We start from the raw sequence: 27,802 nt of genomic DNA on the forward strand, positions 1-27,802 counted from the left end.
TCCCTTCTTTTCCTCAGCCTTACCAGCAGATGTGTGGTAACTTGAATAACACATTGAGGTGTATTTCCTTCTTCTAAAGGGAATGAATTGAGCCGTACAGGGGATTGGGTACCTGTATGAATACTTTTCCTTGAAAATTTTTTATACAATGACTTCTTCTAAGATACTTTTACCTTTACTAATCAGGTTCTGGCTCAAACAGAATTATTCAGCAGCTCTTTTGATATAGCACCCTGTTCATTTGATTTTTCTGCTTGAACAGTGTCTGCCAATATTCTTGCATGTTCCTACTAATTACCTTCAAAGTTGGCCATAATTCATTGAAAATGATCTGGCTTGAATAAGCCTGAGTACTAGCCCAAATAGCAGGGGATATCAAGACTTATACAAGGTGCTTGGAACTTTTGGCTAAGTGGTCAATAAATGTTGGCCCCTTTTTTGGTGTGTTTTGAGCTGAAGAAAAAGTTTTTATATAGTTTTTTATATCTGTATCAAGAGATACATATATGGAGATCGAGTGTTGTAGATATATGTATGAATGGAGACAAGAGTGACTTTTAACTTATTGAACTCCAATATTATGCCTCTACAGTAGAAAAAGAAGTTGGGTTTATTGATTCTTAGCTCTTTTGGTGATGTTGATATTTTTACAAAGTAGTTGAGATTCTCAGATTCTCATTTGATTTAATGAGTTGGTGCAATATATGCAAAAATGTTACATGTGTATGCAGATGGAGGAGATCTTCTCATGTCTGAAGATAAATTATTATTGTAGGGAGATTAAAGATAAAATATTAATATCCGATATCTGCGATACCACTTAGTTTAATATCATCACAAACTTGTTGACAGCAACAATCTTATATTACTTTAAAAGTGTATTTTGGGTTGGGTGTTTTGTTATAGGCGTGTATCAGAAGCTAAAAACTTATTGACTCAGATAGTGATTACTAAGAGGCGCCATTTGTAGTTGTATAGAAATGTTTAAAAATGTAGAATTATTATAATGAAAAGGTTTGTCTAGTTGGGGTTGGGGAGAAAGAGTTCACTGTCTTGCAAGGCTGAACCACCATTTTATGGTATAAAGAAAGAAGAGAATATTTCCTATGGGTTTCACAAAATTGCAGTCACTGGGCCCCACACAATCCAGTTTTTTATTTGGTTTTGCTTTAGAGGAAAAAACAGAAATACTAAAATTAATTTAGTGAGAGGATCTTGCACACAAACATTTGTCCAAGTTACTGCAAATGGGATCTGGTTGCCGATTAATTGGATACAGATAGTGCTGTATCAGGGTTTAATGATGTATTTAAAATACAAAGTACAGAAATAAAAATTCTTTTCTTTTTTTCTGCTCCAGGTTCTCTGGGAGATGCTAACAAGGGAGGTCCCCTTTAAAGGCTTGGAAGGATTACAAGTAGCTTGGCTTGTAGTGGAAAAAAACGAGGTAAGACTACGTTTCTACATTCAGGTACATAGATCAGAAAACAGTATTGGGGTTTTGCAAAAGACTTTTTCATCTTCTTCAAATTGAAAGTAAGTTCACGCGTATGGAAAGATTAGCAGTAGGAGCTAACACAAAGGGTCAAAGTGATGTTATTCCTCATGAATGGACCCTTTACATCTAATTGTTGCAGCTTCACGTCGTGATGCTGTAGATCAAAAATTGTACAAGTACTGTACTAGTTTCTCAGTCTCAATTGTAAAACCTAGGGGTTTGTTCTTAGTGATGAAAGAAGCCATTGCGTCCAAGGTAGGGGAACAGTTTAACTCCATCTCCTGCGTTTAGGACATCTTTTTACTGGCCGGGAGTTGATATATCTGTAAGAGACCTTCAGCTACTTCAACTTAACTCTCCCAGCAGGAGTCACTATAGTACAAGAAACTGCCGCTTAGATGAGAATTTCAAAAATAAAAGAAGAAAAAATAGTTTAAAAAAAAGAGAGAAATTACAGTTTTGCCACCTACGTTCAACACTACATTGAAGATGAGCTCCTCACTGGTATTGGCAAGGCTGTGGCATAGCTGCAAGCTTCCTCATGCAGAGTCTTTCCATTTCAAAAGAACTTCAGTGGTGTAAACACCGTTTGTACAGTGTCCCCAGCCTCGCTTTTCTTCTTCCCACAAATTGAGGCTTTCAGTTAGTTGGGCATGTGAGCTATATGTCTGAACACATGGTTCTTTGATATCAAAGACAGTAACTACATTTAAAAAACATTTAAAGTTGGGACTATACCACACACAGACAAGCATGGAAATCTCAGTTAAGAGCAAACCTCTACTATAAAGACACAGTGGAAGTTTGGGTAACATTATAATACAACCCAGTATCTCTACAATACAGTTTTATATTCTTCTATACAAACTATTTCCCAAAATACTTTATACTTAAATAAAATAGAGTTAAATATTAAATAGCAGAGGGAGAGACAAATGAAGAGGGAAACACCTTTGTATTTTTTTTTAGTTCTGTTTGGGGACTGGATTGGTTCTACTCCCTGTCGAAGTACATGAGATGTCCAGATTAGTTGATAATGCTACATTAATAGAGAGAAGCCTTATGAACTCAGCCTTCTACAGAATAATATTATCAGAACAGGAAACATAACAGGATTCCTTCTCCCACTATGGGAAAAGCCTCATACAGCTAATGCCAAGTTATTTTGGAGAGAGAGACCAGAAACTTTTCCATATACTGTATATGGCATTCCTGTGCATATCAAGTACACAGGTTTATGCAGGATCTGCCGTACAATACCAGACCATTTAAAATTCGGTGAAGAGAACTGATCTTCGGCTGAAAGATGTTAAAGGGTACAAATATATTTCCTCATGGTTTTCCAAAGCAAGGAACTATTAAAATATATTATAAGCAAAATGTGGGTATGACATGCTGCCTTACTACAGCCAGAAGGAGCTTAAGAAAAAACAAGTGTCCTTCATGAACTTCTCAGTACTAGATGATAGTTGCAACAGGATGGTGGTGCCTCTTGTGCAATCTTCCTTCCTAAGTGGTGCAATAAATGGATTGACACTAACAGTATTTTTTTAATCTGATCACAATCTATTGAATGTGCCCAACACAGTCCTGCAAAATAACAGTCATGCAAAATATTCACTTGCTCTCCTATTCCTCACTTCTCCAGCAGAAGCAAAATGGAATGTATGTCTCTTACAGTAAGTAAATAAATATAAAGGGGCAGGTTCTTCTCTCAAATAAACCAGTGCAAACCCTATTGGTGTCAATGGGTGTGATTCAGAGCAGAATTAAACACACTGTTGATCCAATCTACATTCTTCTCCCTCTAAAAGTCAGTGCAGAACTGGGTCTAAAGCATACTCATTGAGGGCAAAGATCAACCCGGTGCAAAGGGAGTTCCTAAGAGGTTAAGTATGACTTCAGTGGTGCCTGGTCTTGTTTGGGTCCTCTGCACAAAGGTGAATTTCATCCGGCTCGAATATTTTCCTTTTTAAACCAGACCTGCTTCACCCCCAATGTGAATGCTCAAATTATGGTTGGCATTAGCTAATGACAAATTAGTACTGAGAAATATCTTCTTTATTATGGTATGGTAGCCTTGGAATATGCTACCTATATATTGCCTGACAAATTACATTCTGCACACATAAGACAGCTGTAATTGATGATTACATGTCTCCTGGTAACCTATTTTCCATCTACGTGAACAGTGAGGGTTAAAGACAAATGCCATAGCAAGACTAGCAGACATATTTTTAGGCAAATGACTTGACCGAGTATCAAATGGCAGTGCAATTTGTTCATGCACTATAGGAATTTCAGTGTATTTCTTGTGCAGAAAGCTTTTTCACCAGCAATGCATTATTTTAATGATTACACTCCAGTAATATCTTTATTGAGTATCTCATGTTTCCAGTTTTTGTCTTGTTTAAATGCTTATGCAGACAAATTTGTTGTACTCCTAGTTTGGCATGCTGTGGCTCATATGGCTTTGCAGGTCACGTTGCAGTAATATAATGGTATAATTTGATACAACTTGCTCTGCTTTACTTGTGCAGTGCCAGAATTAGTGCAGCAAAGTGCCTGGGGTAGCAAGTTGGTTTGAATGGAACTATAATATCTTGGTTAGATCATCTTTATATGCCTCTGTCCTGTTTATAGCACTAGAGAATCATTTTTCCAACTTGGCCTCTCAGATTTCTAGGTCCTTCCAGATCCTCCAATGAAGAACCATTCTGTTGTGTATTTACATATCTATTTTAGTTGGTATCAAACATCTGAAGTCAGTTAACTGAGAGCCCAGCGGTATCTCCTTATAAATGTAATGCGATAAAGATACTCATTTCATCAAATGTAGTGGGATTTGGGTTTGGATCTTTCCAGACTGGAGAAAGAGTTGCAAATTAAAAGTTGCCTCTAGGATAGCCTGTCTTAGGTATCTTTCTAATTCCCTACAAAGGAAACCAAATTGATTTAGAACTGGTTCCCTGTTGTAGCAGTCCTGGTTGTAACCTGCAGCTAATTGTTTTAGTACTGGCCTTCTTCAGCCACCTAATATACAAGTTCTCTTTGATCCTTGAGTTCTTTTTTTGAGCTACTGATATCACAATTACTTAATCTGACCACAGCTTCATGAAACTTATCTTGTGGAGTAAGGTTCTCATAGAAATCTCTCTTTTATTTTATTTTTTTAACTTCATCGCCTCCTCAGACAATGCAATGTGTATTTCAGCCATTTCTCTCTGATATCAACAGTGATTTTAGTAAAATTTTGCTGGATTACTTTATGTGGGAGAAAGGGGTTAAGTTTTCTCCCACATTACATTTATATTGAGGTATATCTGTGGACACCCAGTAATGCAGTTAATTGCTCTAAACACTTAATAGTCATTTGCGAGACTTTCCATGGGCTTGCCTCATTTGATCTATTGGGCACTAGTTAGTTTTTTTAACATACTCTGAATATTTGCTCCACCTGTTCCTTATGGTGTCTTATTTTGGATTTTGTACATTGATCCTCAATTATGGAGTTTTGTCATGCTGTTAATGGTTATTTTGAACAATTGCCTCATCTTTTTGCTTGAAACATCAAATGACCAGTCTTATAGAAAGTATTATGACTAAACCATTAAGAAAAATAAATTGCTCTTTGCTTTCATTTAACTGGTGAATCCTTTCTCCATTGCAGAGATTAACCATTCCAAGCAGTTGTCCCAGAAGTTTTGCAGAACTGATGCATCAGTGTTGGGAAGCTGATTCAAAGGTAATTTCATTTATTGTGTTCACGTTAAATGTACCTATTTCTTTTTCGTCTTCATCATTTTAGTATGAAAGTCTTATTTTGTAGGGCACAGCTGGCCTATTACTGCTGCTGCAAACCAATTCAAAACCGTTAGCTAGGGCTCTTCATTATGATCGTCTAGAACATATTTATGGCTGGATGCCTCTCTTGCCTTCTAAAGCCAGACCTGTTTAGGGAAGTCAGCATTGGAATACTGACTGGAAGAGCTGTGCTTAGGGTAGGATGGAAGAACTAATACATTTTTTTTCTGTAACTTAATGAAAAAATAGTTTAGTTCTTACCTATAAAACAAATTTTCTTCATAAAATTATTTCTTTACAGATGTCCCAAAGCAGTTGCACATATAATGTAATAATTAAAGGCCTGATTCTGACACCCTAAGCACATTGGGAGCACTTGCAGAGTAAGTCCCTTCATAGTGTGAATAAGGATGTCAGAACAAGCTCTAAATTAATATGAAAACAGAATAAAAAAGCAACTTCAGGAAGAGTTGTTATATCAAGCTAGTAAACCTTTGCACCTGTTTAACTGCCCCTGTGGGGGTAACTAAAGGAGTAATTAAAATGACTATTTACTAAGTAAAGATTCATATAGATGATGGGAAATGTCCATTTTTAGTTCAGTCCACTGCCCTATTCTGTTGTACAGCAAATTAGTTGGAAAGAGACCTGTGGAGGTAGCTGGAAAACAGTTCATAATGGCGTCAGCTTTGTTATCAAATATGAGCAGGCATTTCCTTCTCCTATGAAGATAGGAAGAAAAATGATATTGCTTTACTCAGTTTGGTAGAGTCAGAATTCTGGTCCCGTTGAAGTCAATAGGAGTTTTGCCACTGCTTCAGTGGGACCAGGATTTGTTCCTGGATGAATTGGCTACTTTAAAGCTAGATTTCAGAGTAGCAGCCGTGTTAGTCTGTATCCGCAAAAAGAACAGGAGTACTTGTGGCACCTTAGAGACTAACAAATTTATTAGAGCATAAGCTTTCGTGGGCTACAGCCCACTTCTTCGGATGCATATAGAGTGAAACATATATTGAGGAGATATATATACACACATACAGAGAGCATGAACAGGTGGGAGTTGTCTTACCAACTCTGAGAGGCCAATTAAGTAAGAGAAAAAAACTTTTGAAGTGATAATCAAGATAGTTATCAAACTGTCTGTACTGAGCTATCTTGAATTATTATTAAATTTAATTTAATTTAATTTAAATTTAAAATTTATTTATTTTTGATTATCACTTCAAAAGTTTTTTTCTCTTACTTAATTGGCCTCTCAGAGTTGGTAAGACAACTCCCACCTGTTCATGCTCTCTGTATGTATGTATGTATATATATCTCCTCAATATATGTTTCACTCTATATGCATCCGAAGAAGTGGGCTGTAGCCCACGAAAGCTTATGCTCTAATAAATTTGTTAGTCTCTAAGGTGCCACAAGTACTCCTGTTCTTTTTAAAGCTAGAGCGCCTTGTCGCTTGGAAAGAACATGAGAGGGAGACTGAAGGAAGAAAACCACCTTTGTAGAGGTTTTCCCAGATTGTTCTGTGGGGGGACAAGGCATGTTCTCTCATTGAATGAATGGAGGGTTCTGTCCCTCAGGATCCTTGAGATCCACCAACAATATGGTGCCTTCCAAATGAAGACTCTGTGCCTCTTTACTGCAGACTCTTTAGCCCCCTCTAGTTTTCCATGAAGGGAGTCCCTTAGTTCATAGACAGCTCTGGGGAAAAGTTAATGCAGCATCATGCTGCTTTTCTGCAAATTGCTGGAGCATAACAACCATTTCCTTAGACCACTCCCTCGTGAGACACAGATCTCCAGCAATGATGCTGAGAAGGCAGTTGACCCCTTCTTCTGTAAAAGAGGAGAGAGCTGCATGTGGAGGGACTCTCTGCATAGGAATCTACGGGTGACAGCCTAGCCCCTAGTTATAAAGGGTTCTTCTGAAATATTGGTGGCCAACTTGTTTGTTGTTAAAGTCATCGCTTCAGAGGGAGTATATAGTGCAGGGATCGGCAATCTTTGGCCCGCAGCTCGCCAGGGTAAGCACCCTGGCAGGCTGGGCCGGTTTGTTTACCTGCCGCGTCTGCAGGTTCGGCCGATCATGGCTCCGACTGGCCACGGTTCGCCGCTCCAGGCCAATGGGGGCTGTGGGAAGCGGCGTGGGCTGAGGGATGTGCTGGCCGCTACTTCCCGCAGCCCCCATTGGCCTGGAGCGGCGAACCGCGGCCAGTGGGAACCGCGGTCGGCCGAACCTGTGGACACGGCAGGTAAACAAACCGGCCTGGCCAGCCAGGGTGCTCGGCCTGGCCAGCCAGGGTGCTCGGCCTGGCCAGCCAGGGTGCTCGGCCTGGCGAGCCGCGTGCCAAAGGTTGCCGATCCCTGATATAGTGTAATCCTTGTTATAGACTACTGTGACCTTATTTTAATACTGCAATATGCAACTCCCCTGTGATTTCCTGTGATTAGTCTGTCAGCTTTTAGGCTTTGCTTTCAATTTTATAGAATTTCTTACTATTTGAAGAAAATTATCTATCCCATTGCATTGAAATTATTATGAATAAAGCATGCATAGAGGAACTTTATATAGTAAAACCTATAAGTTAAAGTAACTTTAGTAAAGTGCTTTTTACATTAAAAAGACAATTTATGTGCTAAGTATTAATCATGATTATTAAAGAGCACCTCCAATAGGCAACTACTTGTCTTAGACAACCACTTTCAAGTGTCCCCATCTCTACTATTTTTCTAGGATATTAGAGAGTTGCTTCCACAAGCTTTCTCCCTATTGATCTCTTTATTTACTAGAGATGTTTACCTTAAAACAGGGTCTTGTATTTCTTAGTTTCATATGTTTCTACAGCGTATCCCCCACCTGATCTGCGACATCATAAATTATTAGAAATACGATTACCATCTGAGGCTTGGGAACTGGGAGAGGAAGTAGAAACAGATAAAGTAATAGAATCAAAGGTCCTGTTTTTTATACACATATGCCAAGTAATAAACATTGAGTGAAGGGAAACACTGAAAATATTAGCCAGAATTCATTGTAATTGGAATTTCTTTTATAAAGGTTTTCCATGAGGCATTGAGATGTAAGGGCCAAGATTTTAAAAAGTGACTAGTGATTTTGGGAGCCCAACTTGAGACCTCTTTCAGGAGTCTTGTTTTCAGAAAGTGCTTAGCACCTACTGACCGAAAAGAAGGTATCTTAAGCTGGGCACCCCAAATCACTAATCACTTTTCCACATCTTAGCCAAAGTCCTCAATCTGTGCTTACATTGTTTTTATTAAATTAAAAGGTACCTTCCCCTTTAAAAAAAATCAGTGTAGGCCTGTTGCCTCCTTCCGGCTCTAGACAAAATCCCATCTACCCTCAAGAGAAAAGCTGTTTCCAAGGCTGATTCAGGTACCTACCATGCCTGTAAAATAGTTGGTGTTCACGTGCATAGATGCACAAGCATTCCCAGTACTGTTGTGTATGTCGACTTGAAACAAAGTTTTGACAACTCCTGTGGCTGTCCTGGTTCACTGCTTGCCAGGGAACTGATGGGCAGGATTGCCTGGGAGAATAACATGAGGGGGAAAGGAGACCAGGAGAGCTGGCTGTATTTTAAAGAATCCTTAGTGAGGTTGCAGGAACAAACCATCCCGATGTGTAGAAAGAATAGTAAATATGGCAGGTGACCAGCTTGGCTTAACAGTGAAATCCTTGCTGATCTTAAACACAAAAAAGAAGCTTACAGGAAGTGGAAGATTGGACAAATGACCAGGGAGGAGTATAAAAATATTGCTCAGGCATGCAAGAGTGAAATCAGGAAGGCCAAATCACACTTGGAGTTGCAGCTAGCAAGGGATGTTAAGAGTAACAAGAAGGGTTTCTTCTGGTATGTTAGCAACAAGAAGAAAGTCAAGGAAAGTGAGGGCCCCTTACTGAATGAGAGAGGCAACCTAGTGACAGAGGACGTGGAAAAAGCTAATGTACTCAATGCTTTTTTTGCCTCTCTCTTCACGAACAAGGTCAGCTCCCAGACTACTGCACTGGGCAGCACAGCATGGGGAGGAGGTGACCAGCCCTCTGTAGAGAAAGAAGTGGTTCCGAACTATTTAGAGAAGCTGGACGAGCACAAGTCCATGGAGCCGGATGCGCTGCATCCGAGGGTGGTAAAGGAGTTGGCGGATGTAATTGCAGAGCCATTGTCCATTATCTTTGAAAACTCATGGCGATCGGGGGAGGTCCCAGATGACTGGGAAAAGGCTAATGTAGTGCCCATCTTTAAAAAAGGGAAGGAGGAGGATCCGAGGAACTACAGGCCAGTCAGCCTTACCCCAGTCCCTGGAAAAATCATGGAGCAGGTCCTCAAGGAATCAATTCTGAAGCACTTAGAGGAGAGGAAAGTGATCAGGAACAGTCAGCATGGATTCACCAAGGGCAAGTCATGCCTGACTAACCTAATTGCCTCCTATGACGAGATAACTGGCTCTGTGGATGAGGGGAAAGCAGTGGATGTGTTATTCCTTGACTTTAGCAAAGCTTTTGATACGGTCTCCCACAGTATTCTTGCTGCCAAGTTAAAGAAGTATGGGCTGGATGAATGGACTGTAAGGTGGATAGAAAGCTGGCTAGATCGTTGGGCTCAACAGATAGCGATCAATGGCTCCATGTCTAGTTGGCAGCCGGTATCAAGCGGAGTGCCCCAAGGGTCGGTCCTGGGGCTGGTTTTGTTCAATATCTTCATCAATGATCTGGAGGATGGCGTGGACTGCACCCTCAGCAAGTTTGCAGATGACACTAAACTGGGAGGAGGAGTAGATACGCTGGAGGGTAGGGATAGGATACAGAGGGACCTAGACAAATTAGAGGATTGGGCCAAAAGTTATCTGATGAGATTCAACAAGGACAAATGCAGAGTCCTGCACTTAGGACGAAAGAATCCCAAGCACTGCTTCAGACTAGGGACCAAATGGGTAGGCAGCAGTTCTGCAGAAAAGGACCTCGGGGTTACAGTGGACGAGAAGCTGGATATGAGTCAACAGTGTGCCCTTGTTGCCAAGAAGGCTAACGGCATTTTGGGCTGTATAAGATGGGGCATTGCCAGCAGATCAAGGGACGTGATCATTCCCCTCTATTCAACATTGGTGAGGCCTCATCTGGAGTACTGTGTCCAGTTTTGGGCCCCACACTACAAGAAGTATGTGGAAAAATTCGAAAGAGACCAGCGGAGGGCAACAAAAATGATTAGGGGGCTGGAGCAGATGACTTATGAGGAGAGGCTGAGGGAACTGGGATTGTATAGTCTGCAGAAGAGAAGAATGAGGGGGGATTTGATAGCTGCTTTCAACTACCTGAAAGGGGGTTCCAAAGAGGATGGATCTAGACTGTTCTCAGTGGTAGCAGATGACAGAACAAGAAGCAATGGTCTCAAGTTGCAGTGGGGGAGGTTTAGGTTGGATATTAGGAAAAACTTTTTCACTAGGAGGGTGGTGAAGCACTGGAATGGGTTACCTAGGGAGGTGGTGGAATCTCCTTCCTTAGAGGTTTTTAAGGTCAGGCTTGACAAAGCCCTGGCTGGGATGATTTAGTAGGACTTGGTCCTGCTTTGAGCAGGGGGTTGGACTAGATGACCTCCTGAGGTCCCTTCCAACCCTGATATTCTATGATTCTAGGAATTTGGTGGTGGTGTGTGCAGGAACCTCAGGCATTGTATTGACCATTGTATTGCTTCATACAACTCAGTCACTCAATGCTTTCACCTGCCCTTCAGAGACAACTCTGTTCTCTGTCAACCGTTATATTCCCTCCCACTGTTCTAGGCAGGTCTGAGAGCAACATAAGAAGTAGTCGACTGGGCTCAGCCCTGCCCAGTACTTCCCATATACCCCCAGAAAGACATAGCAAGCAGAATGCGCACAAACATTCTGGAAACGAAACCTGTATTAATTTCAGTATTCTATTGCTTATGTAACAAGGGGCTTGTGACACCCCTTTTGCCGCCTGCCCTGACCGTGGCATTGTCAGTGAGGGCTGCCCCAAGAACCCCGGGTAACAGGGCTGCTCTCTCTTCATCTGCTCCTGAAAATCAGATAATGCAACTAGTTTAGTAAGGACACACTACACACCTGTTAAGTGATTGTATAGTGTTTAATAGCACTACACAAATATATTAATGGGGTCTGGGGTTTGCAACATGTTCTGGGAGCTGTCCCAGTTGCATATCCCACACTCCAGGCAAACAGAGATGGAACATCAATGGAAAAGCCATTGAAATTACAGGAATGCATTTAGCATACATTGCTACTTACAAACCCAAAACAGGGCAAGTAGCTGCAGCCATGACTTTGTGCGTTTCACTGGATTTGCGTCAGCAACAGCTAAATATATGAAAAGAATAAAACTTAAGTTGAAAAATCAGCTCCTGGCCTCCTGGAGCAGCACCACCCAAAACTAGCAATGATTGTATTCTGGGACTCAAAGCACAGAGCCTATCCGCCAGTGGGTGCAAGGGAACCTCCTGCCAAGCTTTACCCATAGCATCATCCATGTGGAATTGTGTGATGGTGTAGTCTCCATCCTCTATAATGCATGTGGGGATTCACTATCTGGAGAGAACCATTGTAACAAACTACTGGGATTCTTTACTAGAAACAATGTATAGAATTATAACAACAGGTACAAATAAAGTACTGCCAAGTTTGCACCTGCTACCGTATTATGCAACTGTTCCAGGTTACAGTGCAGAGAATTCTATGGGATAGGTGCGAAAATGCACAGGTACAGCAATGGCTGGGCAAATGCTGTGTGTCACAGCGAAAATCTGCTTGCTGCACCATTTGCCTGAAAATTGTGTAGATGGTCCAAAAAATGACAGACAAAAAAAGCCTCCAGTTAGCATTGAATAGTGCAGCACTACTGTATAAGAGAGGTTGTCTCTTTTTTTGTTATACATTTGACACTTTTTTATGCTGTTTGACATTTGAAATAAAGAAATTGTCTCTCTTTTATAATGTAGAAATCACTTGGATCTTCCTGGGAGAGACACCTCAGCATTGTTCCTAATTGTTTTTGTGCACCCAAATTAAAATGCACGTTTTAATTGCTGCATCTGTAATTTTAGCAGAAATGGTGTAATTACAGATGAGATGCAGAGAGAATGTGCATCATCCCTTTATTATGTATCTACATTTTGTCTCAACCTTTTGTCTCAACCTTGCCTGGGGTCTGTCAAACACACTAACGGAGTCACTGCTCTTTCAAGAAACATATTTAACTGTGCGTTTTCAGTTTTCAACAATTATCTTACTCTATAGTTTCCTTTGTGACTGCAGAAAGTAGAAAATGCAGAGAAGTTGACTGTTCTGAATGATGAGTGAATTTAGTTTTCATAAAGGGGTTTAAGAATGACAGCCTTTAGTTGTGCACAGGACACGAACAGCACACACATGGGTACTGTGAACTTCCCCCCCACTGCTTTGCTGACATGCCCAGCTTTGTCATGGAGGAATCACCACAATTGTCCTGACGTCTGTTCAGTCCCTGACCTCGGCTGAGACTATCAACAAGGGTGCCAGTTATGGAGGGGCAATTTTTGTGATGTGGACCTTTGTCCAGTAGGAATTGAACTGAGATCTCACACTCAGGCTACCAAATGGCTTGTTCAGCTATTAATAGTGTTGGGTTCCTACCTGTGACCTGCAGTTGCAAAGCTGTGTAATGAAAGTCATTACCAATCCCTTGGAGGCATCCTTCTCCCAGATTAGGACTGTTAGGTAGGATTTTCCTCCTTTGCACTAGAAACCCTTCTTTCTAAGCATTATAAATCCCTTATCATATTATTGTTGTTGTTATTATTTATTTATTATTTTATTTATATTGTGGTAGTAGCAGGTTGGGGGCCCACAATTGCAGATTATACCAGTTTCTATGCTAACTTTTCCAGTGGAAAGTAAATAGTTTAAATATATGGGTTTAGAATCATTTTCCATGAGCTGAACACCTGATAATTATGTAGGCAGCATCCCAGTTTGTGTGCTGTTTGCACCCTTGTGCTTGCACTTGCTGTAGGAGAAATCCCATTAATGTTTTAACATAGTCAGATATTAAAACAAAACCCTGATTATTGTTATCATTTTGTCTTCAGAAAAGGCCATCTTTCAAGCAGATCATTTCAATTCTGGAATCCATGTCCAATGACAGTAACCTTCCAGACCAGTGTAACTCATTCCTGCATAACAAGGCAGAGTGGAGGTATGTTTCTTTGCTTCCCAAATAAGATGATATGGTGTTCATGTGAAATGAGGTGGGCAAATTAAGACTCTTTCCACAGGGTTAAGTGATGAATTGTGTGGCTGGCATTAAAGTTACTAAAAAGAGAAGAAATCAGACTCGGGTGGCAAGATGGTAATCTCTTTCTTAATACAAAATACGTGTTCAGTAGATATTTTTGGAACATATTTGATCTTGTTTTAATTCAAGACTACCCAGAATGTTGTGGAACGTGAGTTATGAGTCAATACGCTTAAGCTGTACACTTTATTAATATACACTTTTTAAGTATCACAAATGTATACAGATTTTGTCATACAAATCTTAAAACCAGGTATGTGTTTTTAGTCTCCAATGTGAAGATGTTTGTGATTCAAGCTATATATTACTACATTTGTACATATCTGTGTGTAGAAGTGTGCAAATTACATGTTACACAGGGGAGGAACATAAAAGGCCACGTTTTCAAAACAAGCCTACATTTATGAGTCTGAATCTTTGCATGTGCAGCCACTTGGTGTTATCAGTTGTGCATCTACATGATAGGACTTACTTCTGCCAACCCCATTACTTGTGATAATGCACAAAAATTGTCTGAACAAATGATACGACCTGTTTCCAGTTGTATGCTTACAAATGGAGACCCAGGCAAAGGCCCTTTCAATTATTTGGAACAGTTTTTTAATCCAATTTTCAATCTGTTTTATATGTGTGCAAAGAATAACATAAGAGAAATCCAAAAGCTTCTTTCTCAGTATGTAAGCTTAGTGCTTCACAATATTTCTTAGTGTTTGGACAAGACTTTTGAAAGCAGATCTGCACAGGCAGAGGATTGTTACCAGATGATCTTACTGCAGTCTATATTAAGAAGCTTTGGCAGCTGTCCAGGTAAACTGGGAGCACAAATACTCAGATATTCTGTGCCTGCAGCTCTGAAAACAAGCAAAGAAAAACATTCAAGAAAACTGGAGCTGGGAAGTAGAGAATAAGGAAGAGATTATAGACATGAGATTTAAACAAAACAATCCCAAACTTTGTTGGTGAACTTCAAAGGCAAATTGATAACTAGGGAATTTTATATTGTGTGTGTGGAAAAAGTGAGCACAAGATGGGATGTTTGAGCCAGGTCACATGATGAGAGTATAAATAGCATGTTTTAGAGCTGACATTATTCCTGCACTGACTCAGCAGAGAATCTGGTAACTGCATCTCAGCTCTCAGTACAGTATACTAACATTTTGCGCCATCTGCTGATATAAAATGTAAACTGCATGTATACTAGAAAATCTGCAATTTGATCTTGAAGTGCCCCGTACACAACAAATTTCTAATGTATTGATGTTCAACTATCTAAAAATATTATTTTTGTTGAAAGTTCAGCTAGGTTTTATTTATCAGCTGAAGGAATCTGTGTTGTTCTTATGTTTAATTCTTCCATGTTTGTTTAAACTGCACTCAAGTTGTTGGATGGCTTCTATTTGTCACATTTATTTTTATAAGAAATCAGTATATCTGTTTCCCTATCTTCTTCCCTCCCCTGCCTCCCCACTCCCCCCCAATTTGGCTTGGGATATCTTTTGAATATGAATGTCTCTCAAATAGGGATCCACCAGATTCTTTTGGGATCTGAATTGTTTGTTGGACACCATGATTCTTGCAGATTTCTGGGCTGGCATTTTATCTATTTTGCATTTTTGGTAGCAATCAGAAGGCAAAAAATGTTGGAAGAATAAGTCTCATCATGGGGGTTTATTACATGACCACAAGCAGCCTCCACATTTTCTGCCACTGTTCCTTTAAACTTTGGTGAGATCAGTCCTGCTACTATAATGGTAATTGCTGCTTTTTTTTTTTTTATAATCCGGATAGCTGCCTTTTGCTATTATTGAGTGTTAAACTTCATATAAGAAGTTAACCCAATGGATCTGGTAAGGAATATTTATATTAGAGATGGGCAAGTACTCAGCTTCCTGAAGGAACCAAACAACTATCCACTTAAATCTTGTCCATTCAGCAAAGTAGATACCTGCTGAATTGACATTCAGTAAAATTAAACTTTTATTCTTTTGGTAAGTTTATTCCTTTATCAGGAATCTTCTCCAGATGGCTTACCTGTTTTATGAAATATTTCATTTTGGGACACAGAAACTGTTGCACTGTGAATACTGATTGATGTTTTGTAAACATAAAGCACGGCAAGTGAAAAGCGTTGTTCTAGCCATGGAAAAGCATTTCAGCAAAGGTACAGTTTCAAAGTAAAAATGAATTATAGAATTTTTCAGAAGAGTTGATAAACTTATAGACAAGGGAAACAGGAGAGGAAAAAAACTTATTCATGATCAAGAACAATTCACTTGGAAGCAAAGATAAATTTTAAGTTAAGTAGTCTGAGAAATGTGGAACAGTTAGAAACTGGGGTGTATGGAGGTATATATAGTGGGATGTATGGAAACTCTGTCCAGCAGTTGGGATGAAAGGGGTTACTCTACTGCTGATTAGAATAAGGGCCACAATTGCTTGCCCTGAGTCTAGGGGCATGTTTTCGTGGGGGCACTCAGGGAAGATAATGAGAATTAACTAAAGGTGTGCAAATTTAAAGAGCCTTAGTTAAAATGTATTAAATTCCTGTGTGGACTCTCTTATTCAGAAGTAAAGTGGCCCAAGGGGATTAAGCTAAAGCAAACTTAAGGCCACTGTACTTCTGAATGAGAGCAGCCACAAGGGGCTTTAAGGTACTTTAGCTAGGGGCTTGTCTACAATTACAGTGCTGCAGTGATACCGCTGCACTGGTGCCACTGTAGCACCTAGTGAAGATGCTTCCTATGCCGATGAAGGGGTTCTCCTGTTGACATAGTTAGCCCACCTTCTCAAGAGCCGGTAGCTGTGTTGACAGGAGAAGCCTTCCAGTTGACATAGTGCTGTCTACACCAGGCGTTAGATCAGTATAACTGGGTTGCTCAGGGGTTCACACCCCTGAGCGATGCAGTTATACTGAGCTAAGTTTCTAGTGTAGACCCAGCCGCAGGCTCTTTAAATGTACACCTTTAGTTACGGTGAATTAACTTTCCTGAGTGTCCCGGTGTAGACATGCCCTAGGAATTTGGCCAGTAGCAAGTTGGGCCAGCTGTAGGTAAGAATAGGAAGTGCTGTCAAGAGTTAGCTCAGATGATGACTGGCTGCAGAAGTCAGAGAGAAGATTGGAGCTGAGGTTGAGAACGGGGATGTGGCTCTCTCCTTGCAGAACCCCGGGAGAGGTGAGCCACGCTCTGTTACTTACATTTGGGATTTGGCTGAAGCCAGTCACTGCTGAGGAAAGTCGGTTTGCATTTGTTTCACCCTTAAAAGGGCAAAGCAATCTTTTGTTTTGTATGATGATCAGCAGTAAATTGCACCCCACAGGGGCTATATGATGCCACAGAGTACATAGACTCCGCTTTTGGACTTACAGTATCTCTGACTGGCATGAAACAGAGAACTGGAGAGTTGATTTTGTACAGAGCGGACAGAGTAAAGATAGGCAGAATACAATTTGTCCCATCTCTAATATGTTCTTGATTGCAAGCTTCCTGTGATGTCTGTTGGTAAAAATCCAAAGTATTTGATTTAATATGTCTGTTTTTATCATTGTCTAAACATAATCCAGATAGTCTTATTCTCCCATATCTGATATTTTTACAAATGGAGGTCCTTGTTTCTGACTAACAGTTTCAGGATTGGCAACATAAAACTTATCTTGAAGAGCATATTTAATAGTTCTTTCTGCAGGTCTCTTATTAGGGTTGAAAAGTAATGTAAATGTTCATTGTTAAATAGAGATTGTATTTAGTATGCATTTTTTCATGTATACTAGCCATGTTCTTTCCTTTTTTTGAGAGCCTCTATTCTGGCTATTTAAATGTGATAGTATTAATGCTTATTTTGATCTATCAATGAAAATGCAAAATTAAAAAAAACACCACATACCAGTCACGATTTTTGTCTGTATCATTTATAATAAGACACATTCTCTGAGACTGTAGGATGAAATGGTTCAACAAAAACAAGCAAGCAAGCTCAAACTGCAGAACTACAGATACACATGTCTTATAATGTATGTTTCAAGCTGCTATATTTATGAAGTAACAGACTCATTAACTGGGCAATGTACGGTAGCTTTCTCTTTAATTACACTGTTTTATTATATACAGTGGAATTATTTTTCAGAATGCAGCTGTTTTCGCAGACTGACCTTTTATTAGAAGAGACGTTTCTGTCTAATGAAGAGAGATAATTACAGTACACAGTATGCTTTTGACATATGGAAAGCTATTGTTACCAGGACTTTCCTGTTGCAGAATTTTATTTAAGAGAAAACTATAATTTACATATTTTAAAATGTATAAAACTACATATAAGTAGCAATAAAGTTGAGACACAAACCAACAAAAGCAATGCTAACAAGTGTCCTCAAATTGTCCTATTGTACACACAATAGATATAATAATATACATGGTACATAATGTAAGTTAGAATATTAACGTCATCAGTTTTTTTGTTTTTGTCACTTTCAGGCCTTTTAAATTACACAATACTTAGTCCTTTAAAAAGACTAGATGTTTTAGTCAAAAAATATATTAACCTTTCTCTTCTGCAGAACTGGCTGTAGCAGTTTTTGCAAGGCCTGCAAGATCTGAGGCCTTCCTGGAAATCAAGGAATTGATGGTTATGTTGTTTGCTGGACCTTCAAATGCCAGCCTTGGGTGAAGGGATTGTGAATCACCTATGGTCTTTAGGAAAAAAACTAACGACAAGCTTTCAACCCTAGTAATCTGTTTGCATTAGTTCATATTTTCAAGCCTACTTTTTTTTTTCTTTTCTTTTCTCTCTCTCTCTCTCTCTTTTTTTTTTTTTTTTTTTAAATGAGGGTTGAGTTCCCCTTTATGTTTGTAGGTTCCATGACCTCAAGCTTTACGTGATCACAAAGGATATCATTGACCTCTTCATATCTGAGATAAAATTTTGCCTAAGATCACATGTTAAAATAAATGTGATAGACATTTGTTCTGACCACTAAATTAACAGTAAAATCAGCATGATTGGCTGTCTGTACTTCAAGAAGTGCCCCCAGGCAGGACTGTAATTTGTATGCTAGAATTAGGTGTAGCAGCAGAGTTTATTTTGTTAGCAGGCTTGCCAAAGTGATGAAAGTTCTTCATTTTCATGAGCACCAAATTCTGACACAGATTTCTTATAAAAAGAGGGGAAGTATTCGATTTTGAGTATTTAAATTACTTAATTGTTATCATTTAAAAAAAAATTGGAATGGTACATGAGCTTTCACAAACTTTCAGTCTGAGCTGCTTAAGGTGGGTGTTGCAGCTGAATCACCCTATGCTAGATTTGGAGGAACACTGCAAAAAAAAAAATATTTACATTCTTTCAAATAAACCTACAATTCATTTTGCTCCAGTGTTTGCAGCCCCTTTTATCTGCATTCTGCAAACATCTGTGGGAGCAAATGTTGTTTGCACGATTGTTTTGTGGAGGTGGAAAAACCTTGTGAATAGTTGTTCAGGAGCGTTTGCAACTGAAGTGTTCGTGTGGCCATCTTGAAATCTCCATATGGGAGTTTAGAGAGCAGAAACAATGCCATGTGACTAACCAGTCAGACAGCATGAATATTGGACACTTGAGGCAGCAATCAGGGTACACAATTTGCAGCAATCTACAGGCTACACTATGTTCATATAAAGCATTAGTCAAATAACTTCAAATAATGAGTAAGTAAGTACAAATCAAAGTCTGTTCTTGATTATTCACAAGGAAAAACCTGTGCTAACGTCAATGAATTATTTGTTTGGCCCATCTCTATCATATACAGATTAGTGTACATATTATAAAAGAGAGATTGTTGAATGATCTTCCAAGGGGACTGATGGATGTTCCATTCAGAGACATTTTGATGCTAGATTGGACAAGCCATTCGAAAATATGCTGAAGGGAACAATCTTGCATCTAATTCACCCCTCACAGATGAAACTTTACAAGAATGGTGTTGAAAACCCCTTTCCTACTCCTCCTTAACTTCCCATCTCTCATACTCATTCACACCCTTATGAGTCCTTCCTTTTAATTTCAGAGTAAAGGTATATTACGATTTGGGCCTCAAAAAACCCCAAAAGCCTCTAAAATCAAAGCTAGTCTGATGTAGAGAGGTCCAAACCAAATCCTTGTGAATCCAAACTATGTGACCCATAACTTTCTATTATTTTAAGTAGTGTGACCAAAAAGCGTTGGTGTGGGGTTACATTTCTGTTATGTTTTAACCTTGAGAAACTGGGGTGGGGAAAGTCCTCTACTGAGACTGTATAACAAGCTTCAGCCCAAATAATATTTATGGCCAAGTTATAAACTCCAAGCAAATGGGGCTGTTAGCCTACACATATAGCAATGCTAGTGATTGCCCTATTATCACTTCCGAACCGACTTTCCTTCACTGATAGCACCTATTTCATTATATTAAAAGAAAAGATGGAATTTTCCTTTTTTTTTTTCTTTTTTTTTAAACAGTAAGGCATTCTGGTTTATCCTCTGGTATAAACATTACCAGTTGTTTTTAATGCTCTGAAAGGCTTTGTGTTTGGTGGTAATTAAATGTACTGCTTGAGTTAGTGTTGTACTTTTCAGCTTTTCACATTTAATTAATGTTCGTGTGGGAATTATGAACAATTTATATCTGTCAGAAAAAGACAAGACTTAACAAATTGTCTCTCTGCAGATGTGAAATTGAAGCAACCTTAGAGAGGCTGAAGAAACTGGAGCGTGATCTGAGCTTTAAAGAGCAAGAGCTCAAGGAACGGGAGAGACGTTTGAAAGTATGGGAGCAGAAGTTAACAGAACAGTCCAATACTCCTGTAAGTAAAATAATTCAATCTTTCCTCTGACTGCAAAAAGCATTTGGATCATTGTCTGAGCAAATCTAGGGAAATTCCAATGAAAGATGTCTACTATCGTCTCCATTTGGTCCTGTGGGGCTATTATGGCCTGTTTTATTAACCAATACAAATAATACTCTTTAAAATTCACTCAATGCATTACACATAAGATACTAACTATGGGCCATATTGTGCCATCAGTAAATAAACAGTTTCCTGTTGATTTAATTGCATTTCTAAGCTTAAAAATTGATGGTCTTAAATGAGAGAGCAGCACACTCTTTATATGTCCATATTGGTGTTAATCTTGACAACACTGATACAACAACAAAAAGGGGAATGTATTTCATATTTATTATTGTGATACTTTATAAAATTTTTGTTTTATATGTTAAACCTGTGTATTTAATAAAAGCACAATCCTGCTCTCATTAGACAACAAGAACTTTTCTGTTGACTTTAATGGAAACAGGATGGGGCCCTAAAAGTAGTAACTTATAGTCTCTGCAGAAAAAGACTTCAGAAATGTATCTGAGTGTTTGATAACTCGCTCTGCAAGGAGCACAGCCAAAATTGATGTCTTTACATTTTATAGAAGGCCACAAATCTTGAGTGGGGATTTGAGCCTTCAGTAATTAATGTGTAGGACTGATCAACTTCTTAGTACTAGCAAATGCACATTATTTTATTAACTGAAAGAAATGTGCCCATTTCCATGAATACATTAAAATAAATAATATTTTCTCTATTAGCCTGAGTTCCTTGCTGAGGTTTAACTCCCATTGACTTCAGTGGAAATTTTGCCAGAAAATGGAGTGCATGCTCAGGTCCTGAGTGTTTGTATTGGAACACAGTTAATTTAGCATCATAATTGTGACACTTGCTTAATAGAATTACAACACTGTTTCTGCTTCTATTTTCAATATTAGCCAAAACAAATGCCAACTTGAGTTTGCAGTAGTTTGCCATTCCCTTATGCAATCAGTTATGATTCCATAGGTTCAGCGTTCTAATACACAATTAAGTCCTGCTTACATAGTAATATTGATTCTAGCCAGTCCAGTTTACTTGCAACTTAGTTTTGAGGCACAGTGTATGGGCATTTATATGAATGAAGTTGTGCACATGTTCCAGCTGTGAACATGTAGTAGTGTAATGATAAAGAATGAATGTTTTCCTATATCCAGACACTGTATGTTCTAAGTCGGTATCTGTGTGCTTGCTTTAACACCAGCAAACTTCCAGTAACTGAGCTGTGGGCCATCTCCTATAAAGTGCACAGCACGAGACACAGCCTTAATGAGCCAATCTTTTTGTGAGCAAGGCCCTAGGGCTGTTTTATGCTGTACTTGCTTATCACGTCCACTTTTCACTTGTAGCTGGCATTGCTGAAGGAAGAATTCATTGTGCTAAGGCCTGTTGTGCGTATCATGGACTTTTGTTCTGCATAACATTAACCCACCTCTCTTACTGCATTTAAATGACTGAGAACAGTGTGAAATACAGAGGTTTATTTTTCTGAGACCTTTAATGAACTACTGTACTGCTGAAGATGCCCATTTTCAAATTTTTGTGTAGAGACAAAAACTTGCCCTGTTCTATCAGAGTTGCTTTCTTCATAGCAAAGTAGCTTCTATTCAGTGCTAATTTACAAATAAAAAGAAATATTTTATTCCTTGCCATATGGAAAACAGCACTGCTGGGTGTTCTCTTTGTAAGTGGTGATCCTTGCAGACAAGAGTCTCTGTGGTCCCCTCAACTGTGAAGCATGGAGGAGGGCAAATAAAACTAGAATTATGTAGAGCATGGGGAGTAGCTAAATCTATGCAACATGGACTTAGTGATAAATGGACTTAATGATAAATGGTCACTTGCGCCAAAAATCACAAGGTCCCAGTCCCGAGAGACCAGACTTATCTCAGATCAATTTATACCTTAGATCTCACACCAAAGACAATGCTGGTAGCCAATCCTATAGTAAACAAACTAAGTACTTATTAACTAGGAAAAAGAAATGAGAGTGTTATTTACAGGTTAAAGCAGACAACATATAAGCATAAATGAGTTACAATCTATGGTTCCAAAAGGTGACACAGATGAAGTAAGCTGTCAGTGCTGAATGTCTTTTAGGGCTAATTGAGGTTGACCCAGGAGATTGCGGCTTTTGTTTCTTAGCTCCAGCTCTTGTGAGAGGCCAAACTGCAAAGAGATAAATGTTTCTTCCTGTGAGGATCTTTATATGACCTTGCCCCAGAGTTAAAATCGATGGGATAAGGGCTCCTGCACGTAACTTCTTCATGGGTGGATGGAGCAATCAACTAAGTTTTTATCCTACAGTGGCCCGTTTAGTCTTGATAGTCCTCCTTGGTGGGCAGGGAAACCACTCCCTTCTTGCTCAGAGTCACAAATTCAGAGCAGGCATTTTTACAATTATAAAGCAAAACTTTCATATTACCTTACAGCATGGGATACAGACATTACAAGTAAGATTAATGCATGCAGAAACTTATGAGCATTTTATAGAGTCTAAACACCTTTACAAGTTTATCACCTATCTTAAACAATATTAACTTATAGGTGAGCAGGTCTGGTTTCCAGCTATGAATCTGCCAGTGCTCAACTGATGCCTACAGCCTGGGAGAGCCTCGGCAGTGGCTGGTGTGGCTGGCCCCGGGAACTGCAGGAGCAGCAGCGGTCTCAGGGAGCATCCCAAGACGGCCCCAGGGACAACCTAAGCAGCAGTGGTCCCGGGGGTGGCCAGAGCAGCAGCTCAGGGGGGTGGCCCTGGAGGCCATCAGGAGAGTGGTCCCCCGGGGGCCTTGGAGCAGTGGGCCACCGGGGGCAGTCAGTCCCCATTGCTGGAGCAGAGGCCCCCCAGAGCAGTGGGGCCCAGGAGCAGAGATTTAGTCATGGGTATTTTTAGTAAAAGTCATGGACAGGTCATGGGCTGTGAACTTTTGTTTATTGCCGGTGACCTGACCATGACTTTTACTAAAAATACCCATGACTAAATTGTAGCCTTACTCATGAGCAACTTTACTGACAGTCCATGCAGTTTGCTCCCCTTGGATGCAAAAATGTAGGGGTCACCTGGAAAGCATGAGGGAACTGTACTGCTAGCGGGGCACCCCAGAGAGCAGCACAGGAGCCTGAGGATCTGCAATGGTTGGAGATTCTGTCCTCAAAGATCCCTGGGCTCCATAGGTTTTGAAGGGTGTGATCCATTCAGAAGGCCACAAGTCTCTCTATTCCTCAGTCTTTTAGTGTGGTAGCACCCAAAAGATTTTTTTGAAATAAAGCCCACCTGCTACATGGAGTTTGCTTGAAGAGAGAAAACCCAAAAAAGTGAAGTGTGGGATTTTTATCTGTGTGGCTCTAATCTACTGTAGGTGAAGCAAGTAGATGTGTTTGAAGTTAATGGGAAGCATGTGTTAATGCATAGGAACAAACACAGGGAAACTGTTCTGGGAATCGAGCTGCATTAGGCATAGTCTGAATAGATGGTTGCCACATTTAAGGGGCCAGTCCTGAGCAGCTCTTCTTTTAACTGCAGAGGTTCTCCCCACACCTGCATGAACCTGGTCTCTGCTCTGTCTTGTGCTGCGGGCACTTTTTGAGTCTGATATTCTGTGGCCACAACATCTCTTGTAAAGCACTGCTGCACAAAGGAATCTGGGGCTAATTTGGCAAATAAAACATAATCTGCTGCACACAGCGGTTCCACAACAGGACACCCATCTGAAGGAGGAAAGGCCACAGAGAAGGGAATGGGTAGGTTCCCCTGAGCTGGGTGTGCTAGAGGAAGGAAACTGGGAGGGATTGGTGAAGGTGTGCACCAAATTCAGTATTAACTTAGACTGCAATGTGCTTAGATCTGGCCATTTAAAAAAAATATTATGGATTTCTGTTGTGGTTGCAACTGGAAACCCAGCGATGGAGCAGGGCTCTTTTGTGCTAGGCACTGCACACTCATAACATAAAGACAGTCCCTCCCTGTAACAGGGCATCCTTCCGTTCCCCACAGAAATTGCGTGGACTCCAGTGGCTGTGCATTCACAGCGCCCTTTTATTTTAAGTTCCTTGTGCCATTACCACAACAGTCCCTGTGCAACAGGAGATTTACAATATCTATGGTTCTTTGGCCCTCTCCCCCAGACCTGAGGGGAACTGAGGTCTCCCTTCCCTGAGGATTTCATGTGACTGGGCTCAGCTAGCCCTATTCCCCTGTCCCCAGCTCTTCCTTCCCATCCATCTTTATCATTCGTGGGCTGATGGGCTAATTGAATCTTTATTCCACTCAGTCCACCAGCCTGATTAGATAATTACCCCAATCAGCTTCCTCTGGGAACTAATTAGCATCTGAGTGATCAGAGTTCACTCCCTGCACTCTGTCACACTCCCCCAGCGAGCTCTTAGACACAGATTTTGAAAGGTCTCTAGGCATTTCTGCACTAAACATTGCAACGCCTGTCTCATTTCAAAAGGGATTTAGGCACTTAGGAGCCTAAATCCCATTGACTTCCAATGGGTATGTTTACACCGCCATTAAAAACCCACAGCTGGCCTGTGCCAGCTGACTTGGGCTCATGGGGCCTGGGCTAAGGGGCTGTTTAATTGCAGTGTAGATTTCTGGGCTCGGGCTGCAGCCTGAACTAAGGGACCCTCCCACCTCAAAGGTCTTAGAGTCTGGGCTCCAGTCCAAGCCTGGAGTCAGCTGGCACAGGCTAGCCACAGGTTTTTAATTGCAGTGTAGACATACCCCAATGGGCCTTAAAATTGCAAGTGCCCAAATCCTTTGTGAAAGTGAGACTTCAGATTTTACATCAGTTTGGCGTTGCAATGCTGATTTCAGCAACACCCAAACACCTTTAAAAATCTGGGCTTTAGTCTTTGTATATGACAAGAGGCAACAGGTGGATACAACAAATACATGGGGGAACACAAGGAACAGTGAGGTGATTATAGTTAGCATAATGAGTAGTAGTTACAGCACATCAGCTGCCTAGCCATTGTCAAATGTTGTGTAGCCATCATGACAGAGGTGAGATTTAGAGAAACACTTGAAGGAGGACAATGTAGTAGCTTTGTAGATTTTTAGGGGGGACTCCTCCCATGCATAAGGAGGATTCTGATATGCCTAAAATCCCTATATAGGGGCTGAAATCGCTCTCTGCCATGGAAGTAGTATAAACTGGGCACCCTGAAACTATGCTCAAGATTTCTACGTACTACTCCCCAAACCCCCATAAATGAGAGCCTTGCTTTTTTTGTATTGAATAAGATTTTATGGCAGAAGGTGACTTGTGTGATTTTTTTTTTTCCTATTCAGCTTGCAGCTTATAAAATTAAATCTTAAGTAGAAGGCATCATATCATTCTTAGATAGAGCTCTGTGATTTAAGGAGAATGATTTAATGGTTCCCCATGTGTTATGCCCCATTTTAATAATTTTCCCAGTAACAAATTGTGAGCAGAAAACAGACTGAGCGGTTGTGATTAGGTTAAGCAAGATGTCTGGAAAGCAATACAAACTTAGTTTGGAAAACAGCTCTGGAAATAAAGGCCATTTCAGCAGTACAGCAATAACATAACATGCTGCCCCTTTAGTAGGTTAATTTTGAATCTAACACCAGAGCTCTTGCTCACTGTGGTGAGCAGGCATGTCACAGAGGTTACTAGTTTGGCCTCCTTGAAGAGGCATTAATCATGATTTAGCTCTAGAGGACATCTTTCATTCTGTTGAAAAAAATGGTAGTAACAAACTAGGTCAAGATAATGCCCTGATGTGTAAGTGGAGATTAAATCCGCAATGCCTTGTATTGCAGGGTATATAGAAACACACCAAATATAGGTTTATAGAAGCAATTTAATAATAGTCCAGAACTAGAGACCTGCTCCTACTTCCATTGAAGTTGGTAAAAATTTTGTCTCTGACTTTAACAGTGGTAGGATTGGTCTATAACCCTCCTTTTGATTGTGGCCTCAAAAATGGTGAACAAAAAGTTAATTCAATCTATCTAGATCTGTACATACACATTACTGCTGTGGTATCTTCTGACCTCTGGATAAAAACATTTCACTCTGCACCAGGGGCTTGTCTGGGTTCTTTAATCCTACATTGATTTATTGTTCAATTCTGAATACTAAAATTAAGCATCTCAATCGAGACATGGCTCTGCTTGTACCTAGATTCCTGTGGTAAAGTCCACATGAGTTAGAGAAATGTAAACCATTTTGTATGGTACAAAATGAGAGATTCAAAAGTTGGAACTTCCTTTCAACATGAAAGCTGGGCTACCTGTGATCCTTTGCACACTGTTTGGTGGTGGTTTTGCTCTTTCATTTTAAAAAAATTTAAGCCAAGTCTGTTTTAATGAATTCTTACTTGAGCTCCATGTTTTGATTCACTAATCATTTTGCTTTCTGTTTATTGCTAACTAATCTGGTAGTGTCTTTTTTGCCTTGAATTGAATTGGTTCTAACTTTCCTTTTTACTCTGTCCTTTCCTCCTTTAAATAGCTTTTCTTACCTATTGCTGCAAGAATGTCTCAGGAGTCTTACTTTGAAACTAAAACAGAGGAATCAAACAGTGCAGAGATGTCATGTCAGATCACAGCAACAAGTAACGGGGAGGTAGCTGGCATGAACCAAAGTCTGCAGGCCTTGATGATGAAGGGCTTTGGGGGTATCTTCTCTATGAACCAAGCAGGATCTGTCCTGCATTCTGGAATGCAGATAAACATGCAAGCCAAAAAGAATTCTTCTAAAACCACCTCTATGAGAAAGGGGAAGAAAATCAACATGGCTGTGGGTTTCAGAGAATTTGACTGGTCAGATGATGATGAAGATGATGATTTTGATGATACAGATGATTCTAGTGAATGAAATTAGAAAACTAATTAAGTCTAAAATTGGTTTCTAGCAAATAAAAGCAATAAAGTTTCAGAAAAATCATCCTGTCATTTTGGTCTGTTTTAAACCCTGTAAAAGAAACAAAAGCAAAAACACTACGTTTTTCTAGGCCAGTCATATTTGTATGTTAAAAATATATCTTGTTGGTTTTTAGATTGTGTTGACCTATTTTTGCTTTGCTGAAATTTGGAACAAAAATTTCAAAACAAATTGAGGTTTTTAAAACTCACAAAATATAGCTGCAGCTCAAATTTATGCTGTAATATTTGGTGTCTGAATACAGAAACTTCTGTGGCTGAATATGTTTAAGATCTGAAAGCAATGGGGGAACTTAAACACCTATTTTACTTAAACATACATCCATTACTTTTCTTTTTGTTTTTGTAGTTTTCTTTACCTGTTTTATTGTTGATCATATGAACATATTT

General features: G+C 39.8%; 1 protein-coding gene across 2 annotated transcripts in view; it reads left to right on the forward strand.

Moving 5' to 3' along the window:
- Positions 1-27,802, forward strand: part of MAP3K20 (mitogen-activated protein kinase kinase kinase 20) — a 134,421-nt gene that overhangs the window by 73,077 nt on the left and 33,542 nt on the right. The window contains exons 7-11 of one of the 2 annotated variants that reach the window (XM_065413489.1): positions 1,361-1,447; positions 5,169-5,243; positions 13,425-13,531; positions 20,307-20,442; positions 26,982-27,347. In XM_065413489.1, coding sequence (XP_065269561.1) covers positions 1,361-1,447; positions 5,169-5,243; positions 13,425-13,531; positions 20,307-20,442; positions 26,982-27,347 — 771 coding nt within the window. Of the gene's footprint in view, positions 1-1,360; positions 1,448-5,168; positions 5,244-13,424; positions 13,532-20,306; positions 20,443-26,981; positions 27,348-27,802 lie in introns of those variants that run through there. The other variant, XM_065413487.1, reaches the window with a different exon arrangement.

This window comes from Emys orbicularis, chromosome 11 (genome assembly GCF_028017835.1).
Source record: "Emys orbicularis isolate rEmyOrb1 chromosome 11, rEmyOrb1.hap1, whole genome shotgun sequence".
In the NCBI taxonomy this organism is placed as follows: Eukaryota; Metazoa; Chordata; order Testudines; family Emydidae; genus Emys; species Emys orbicularis.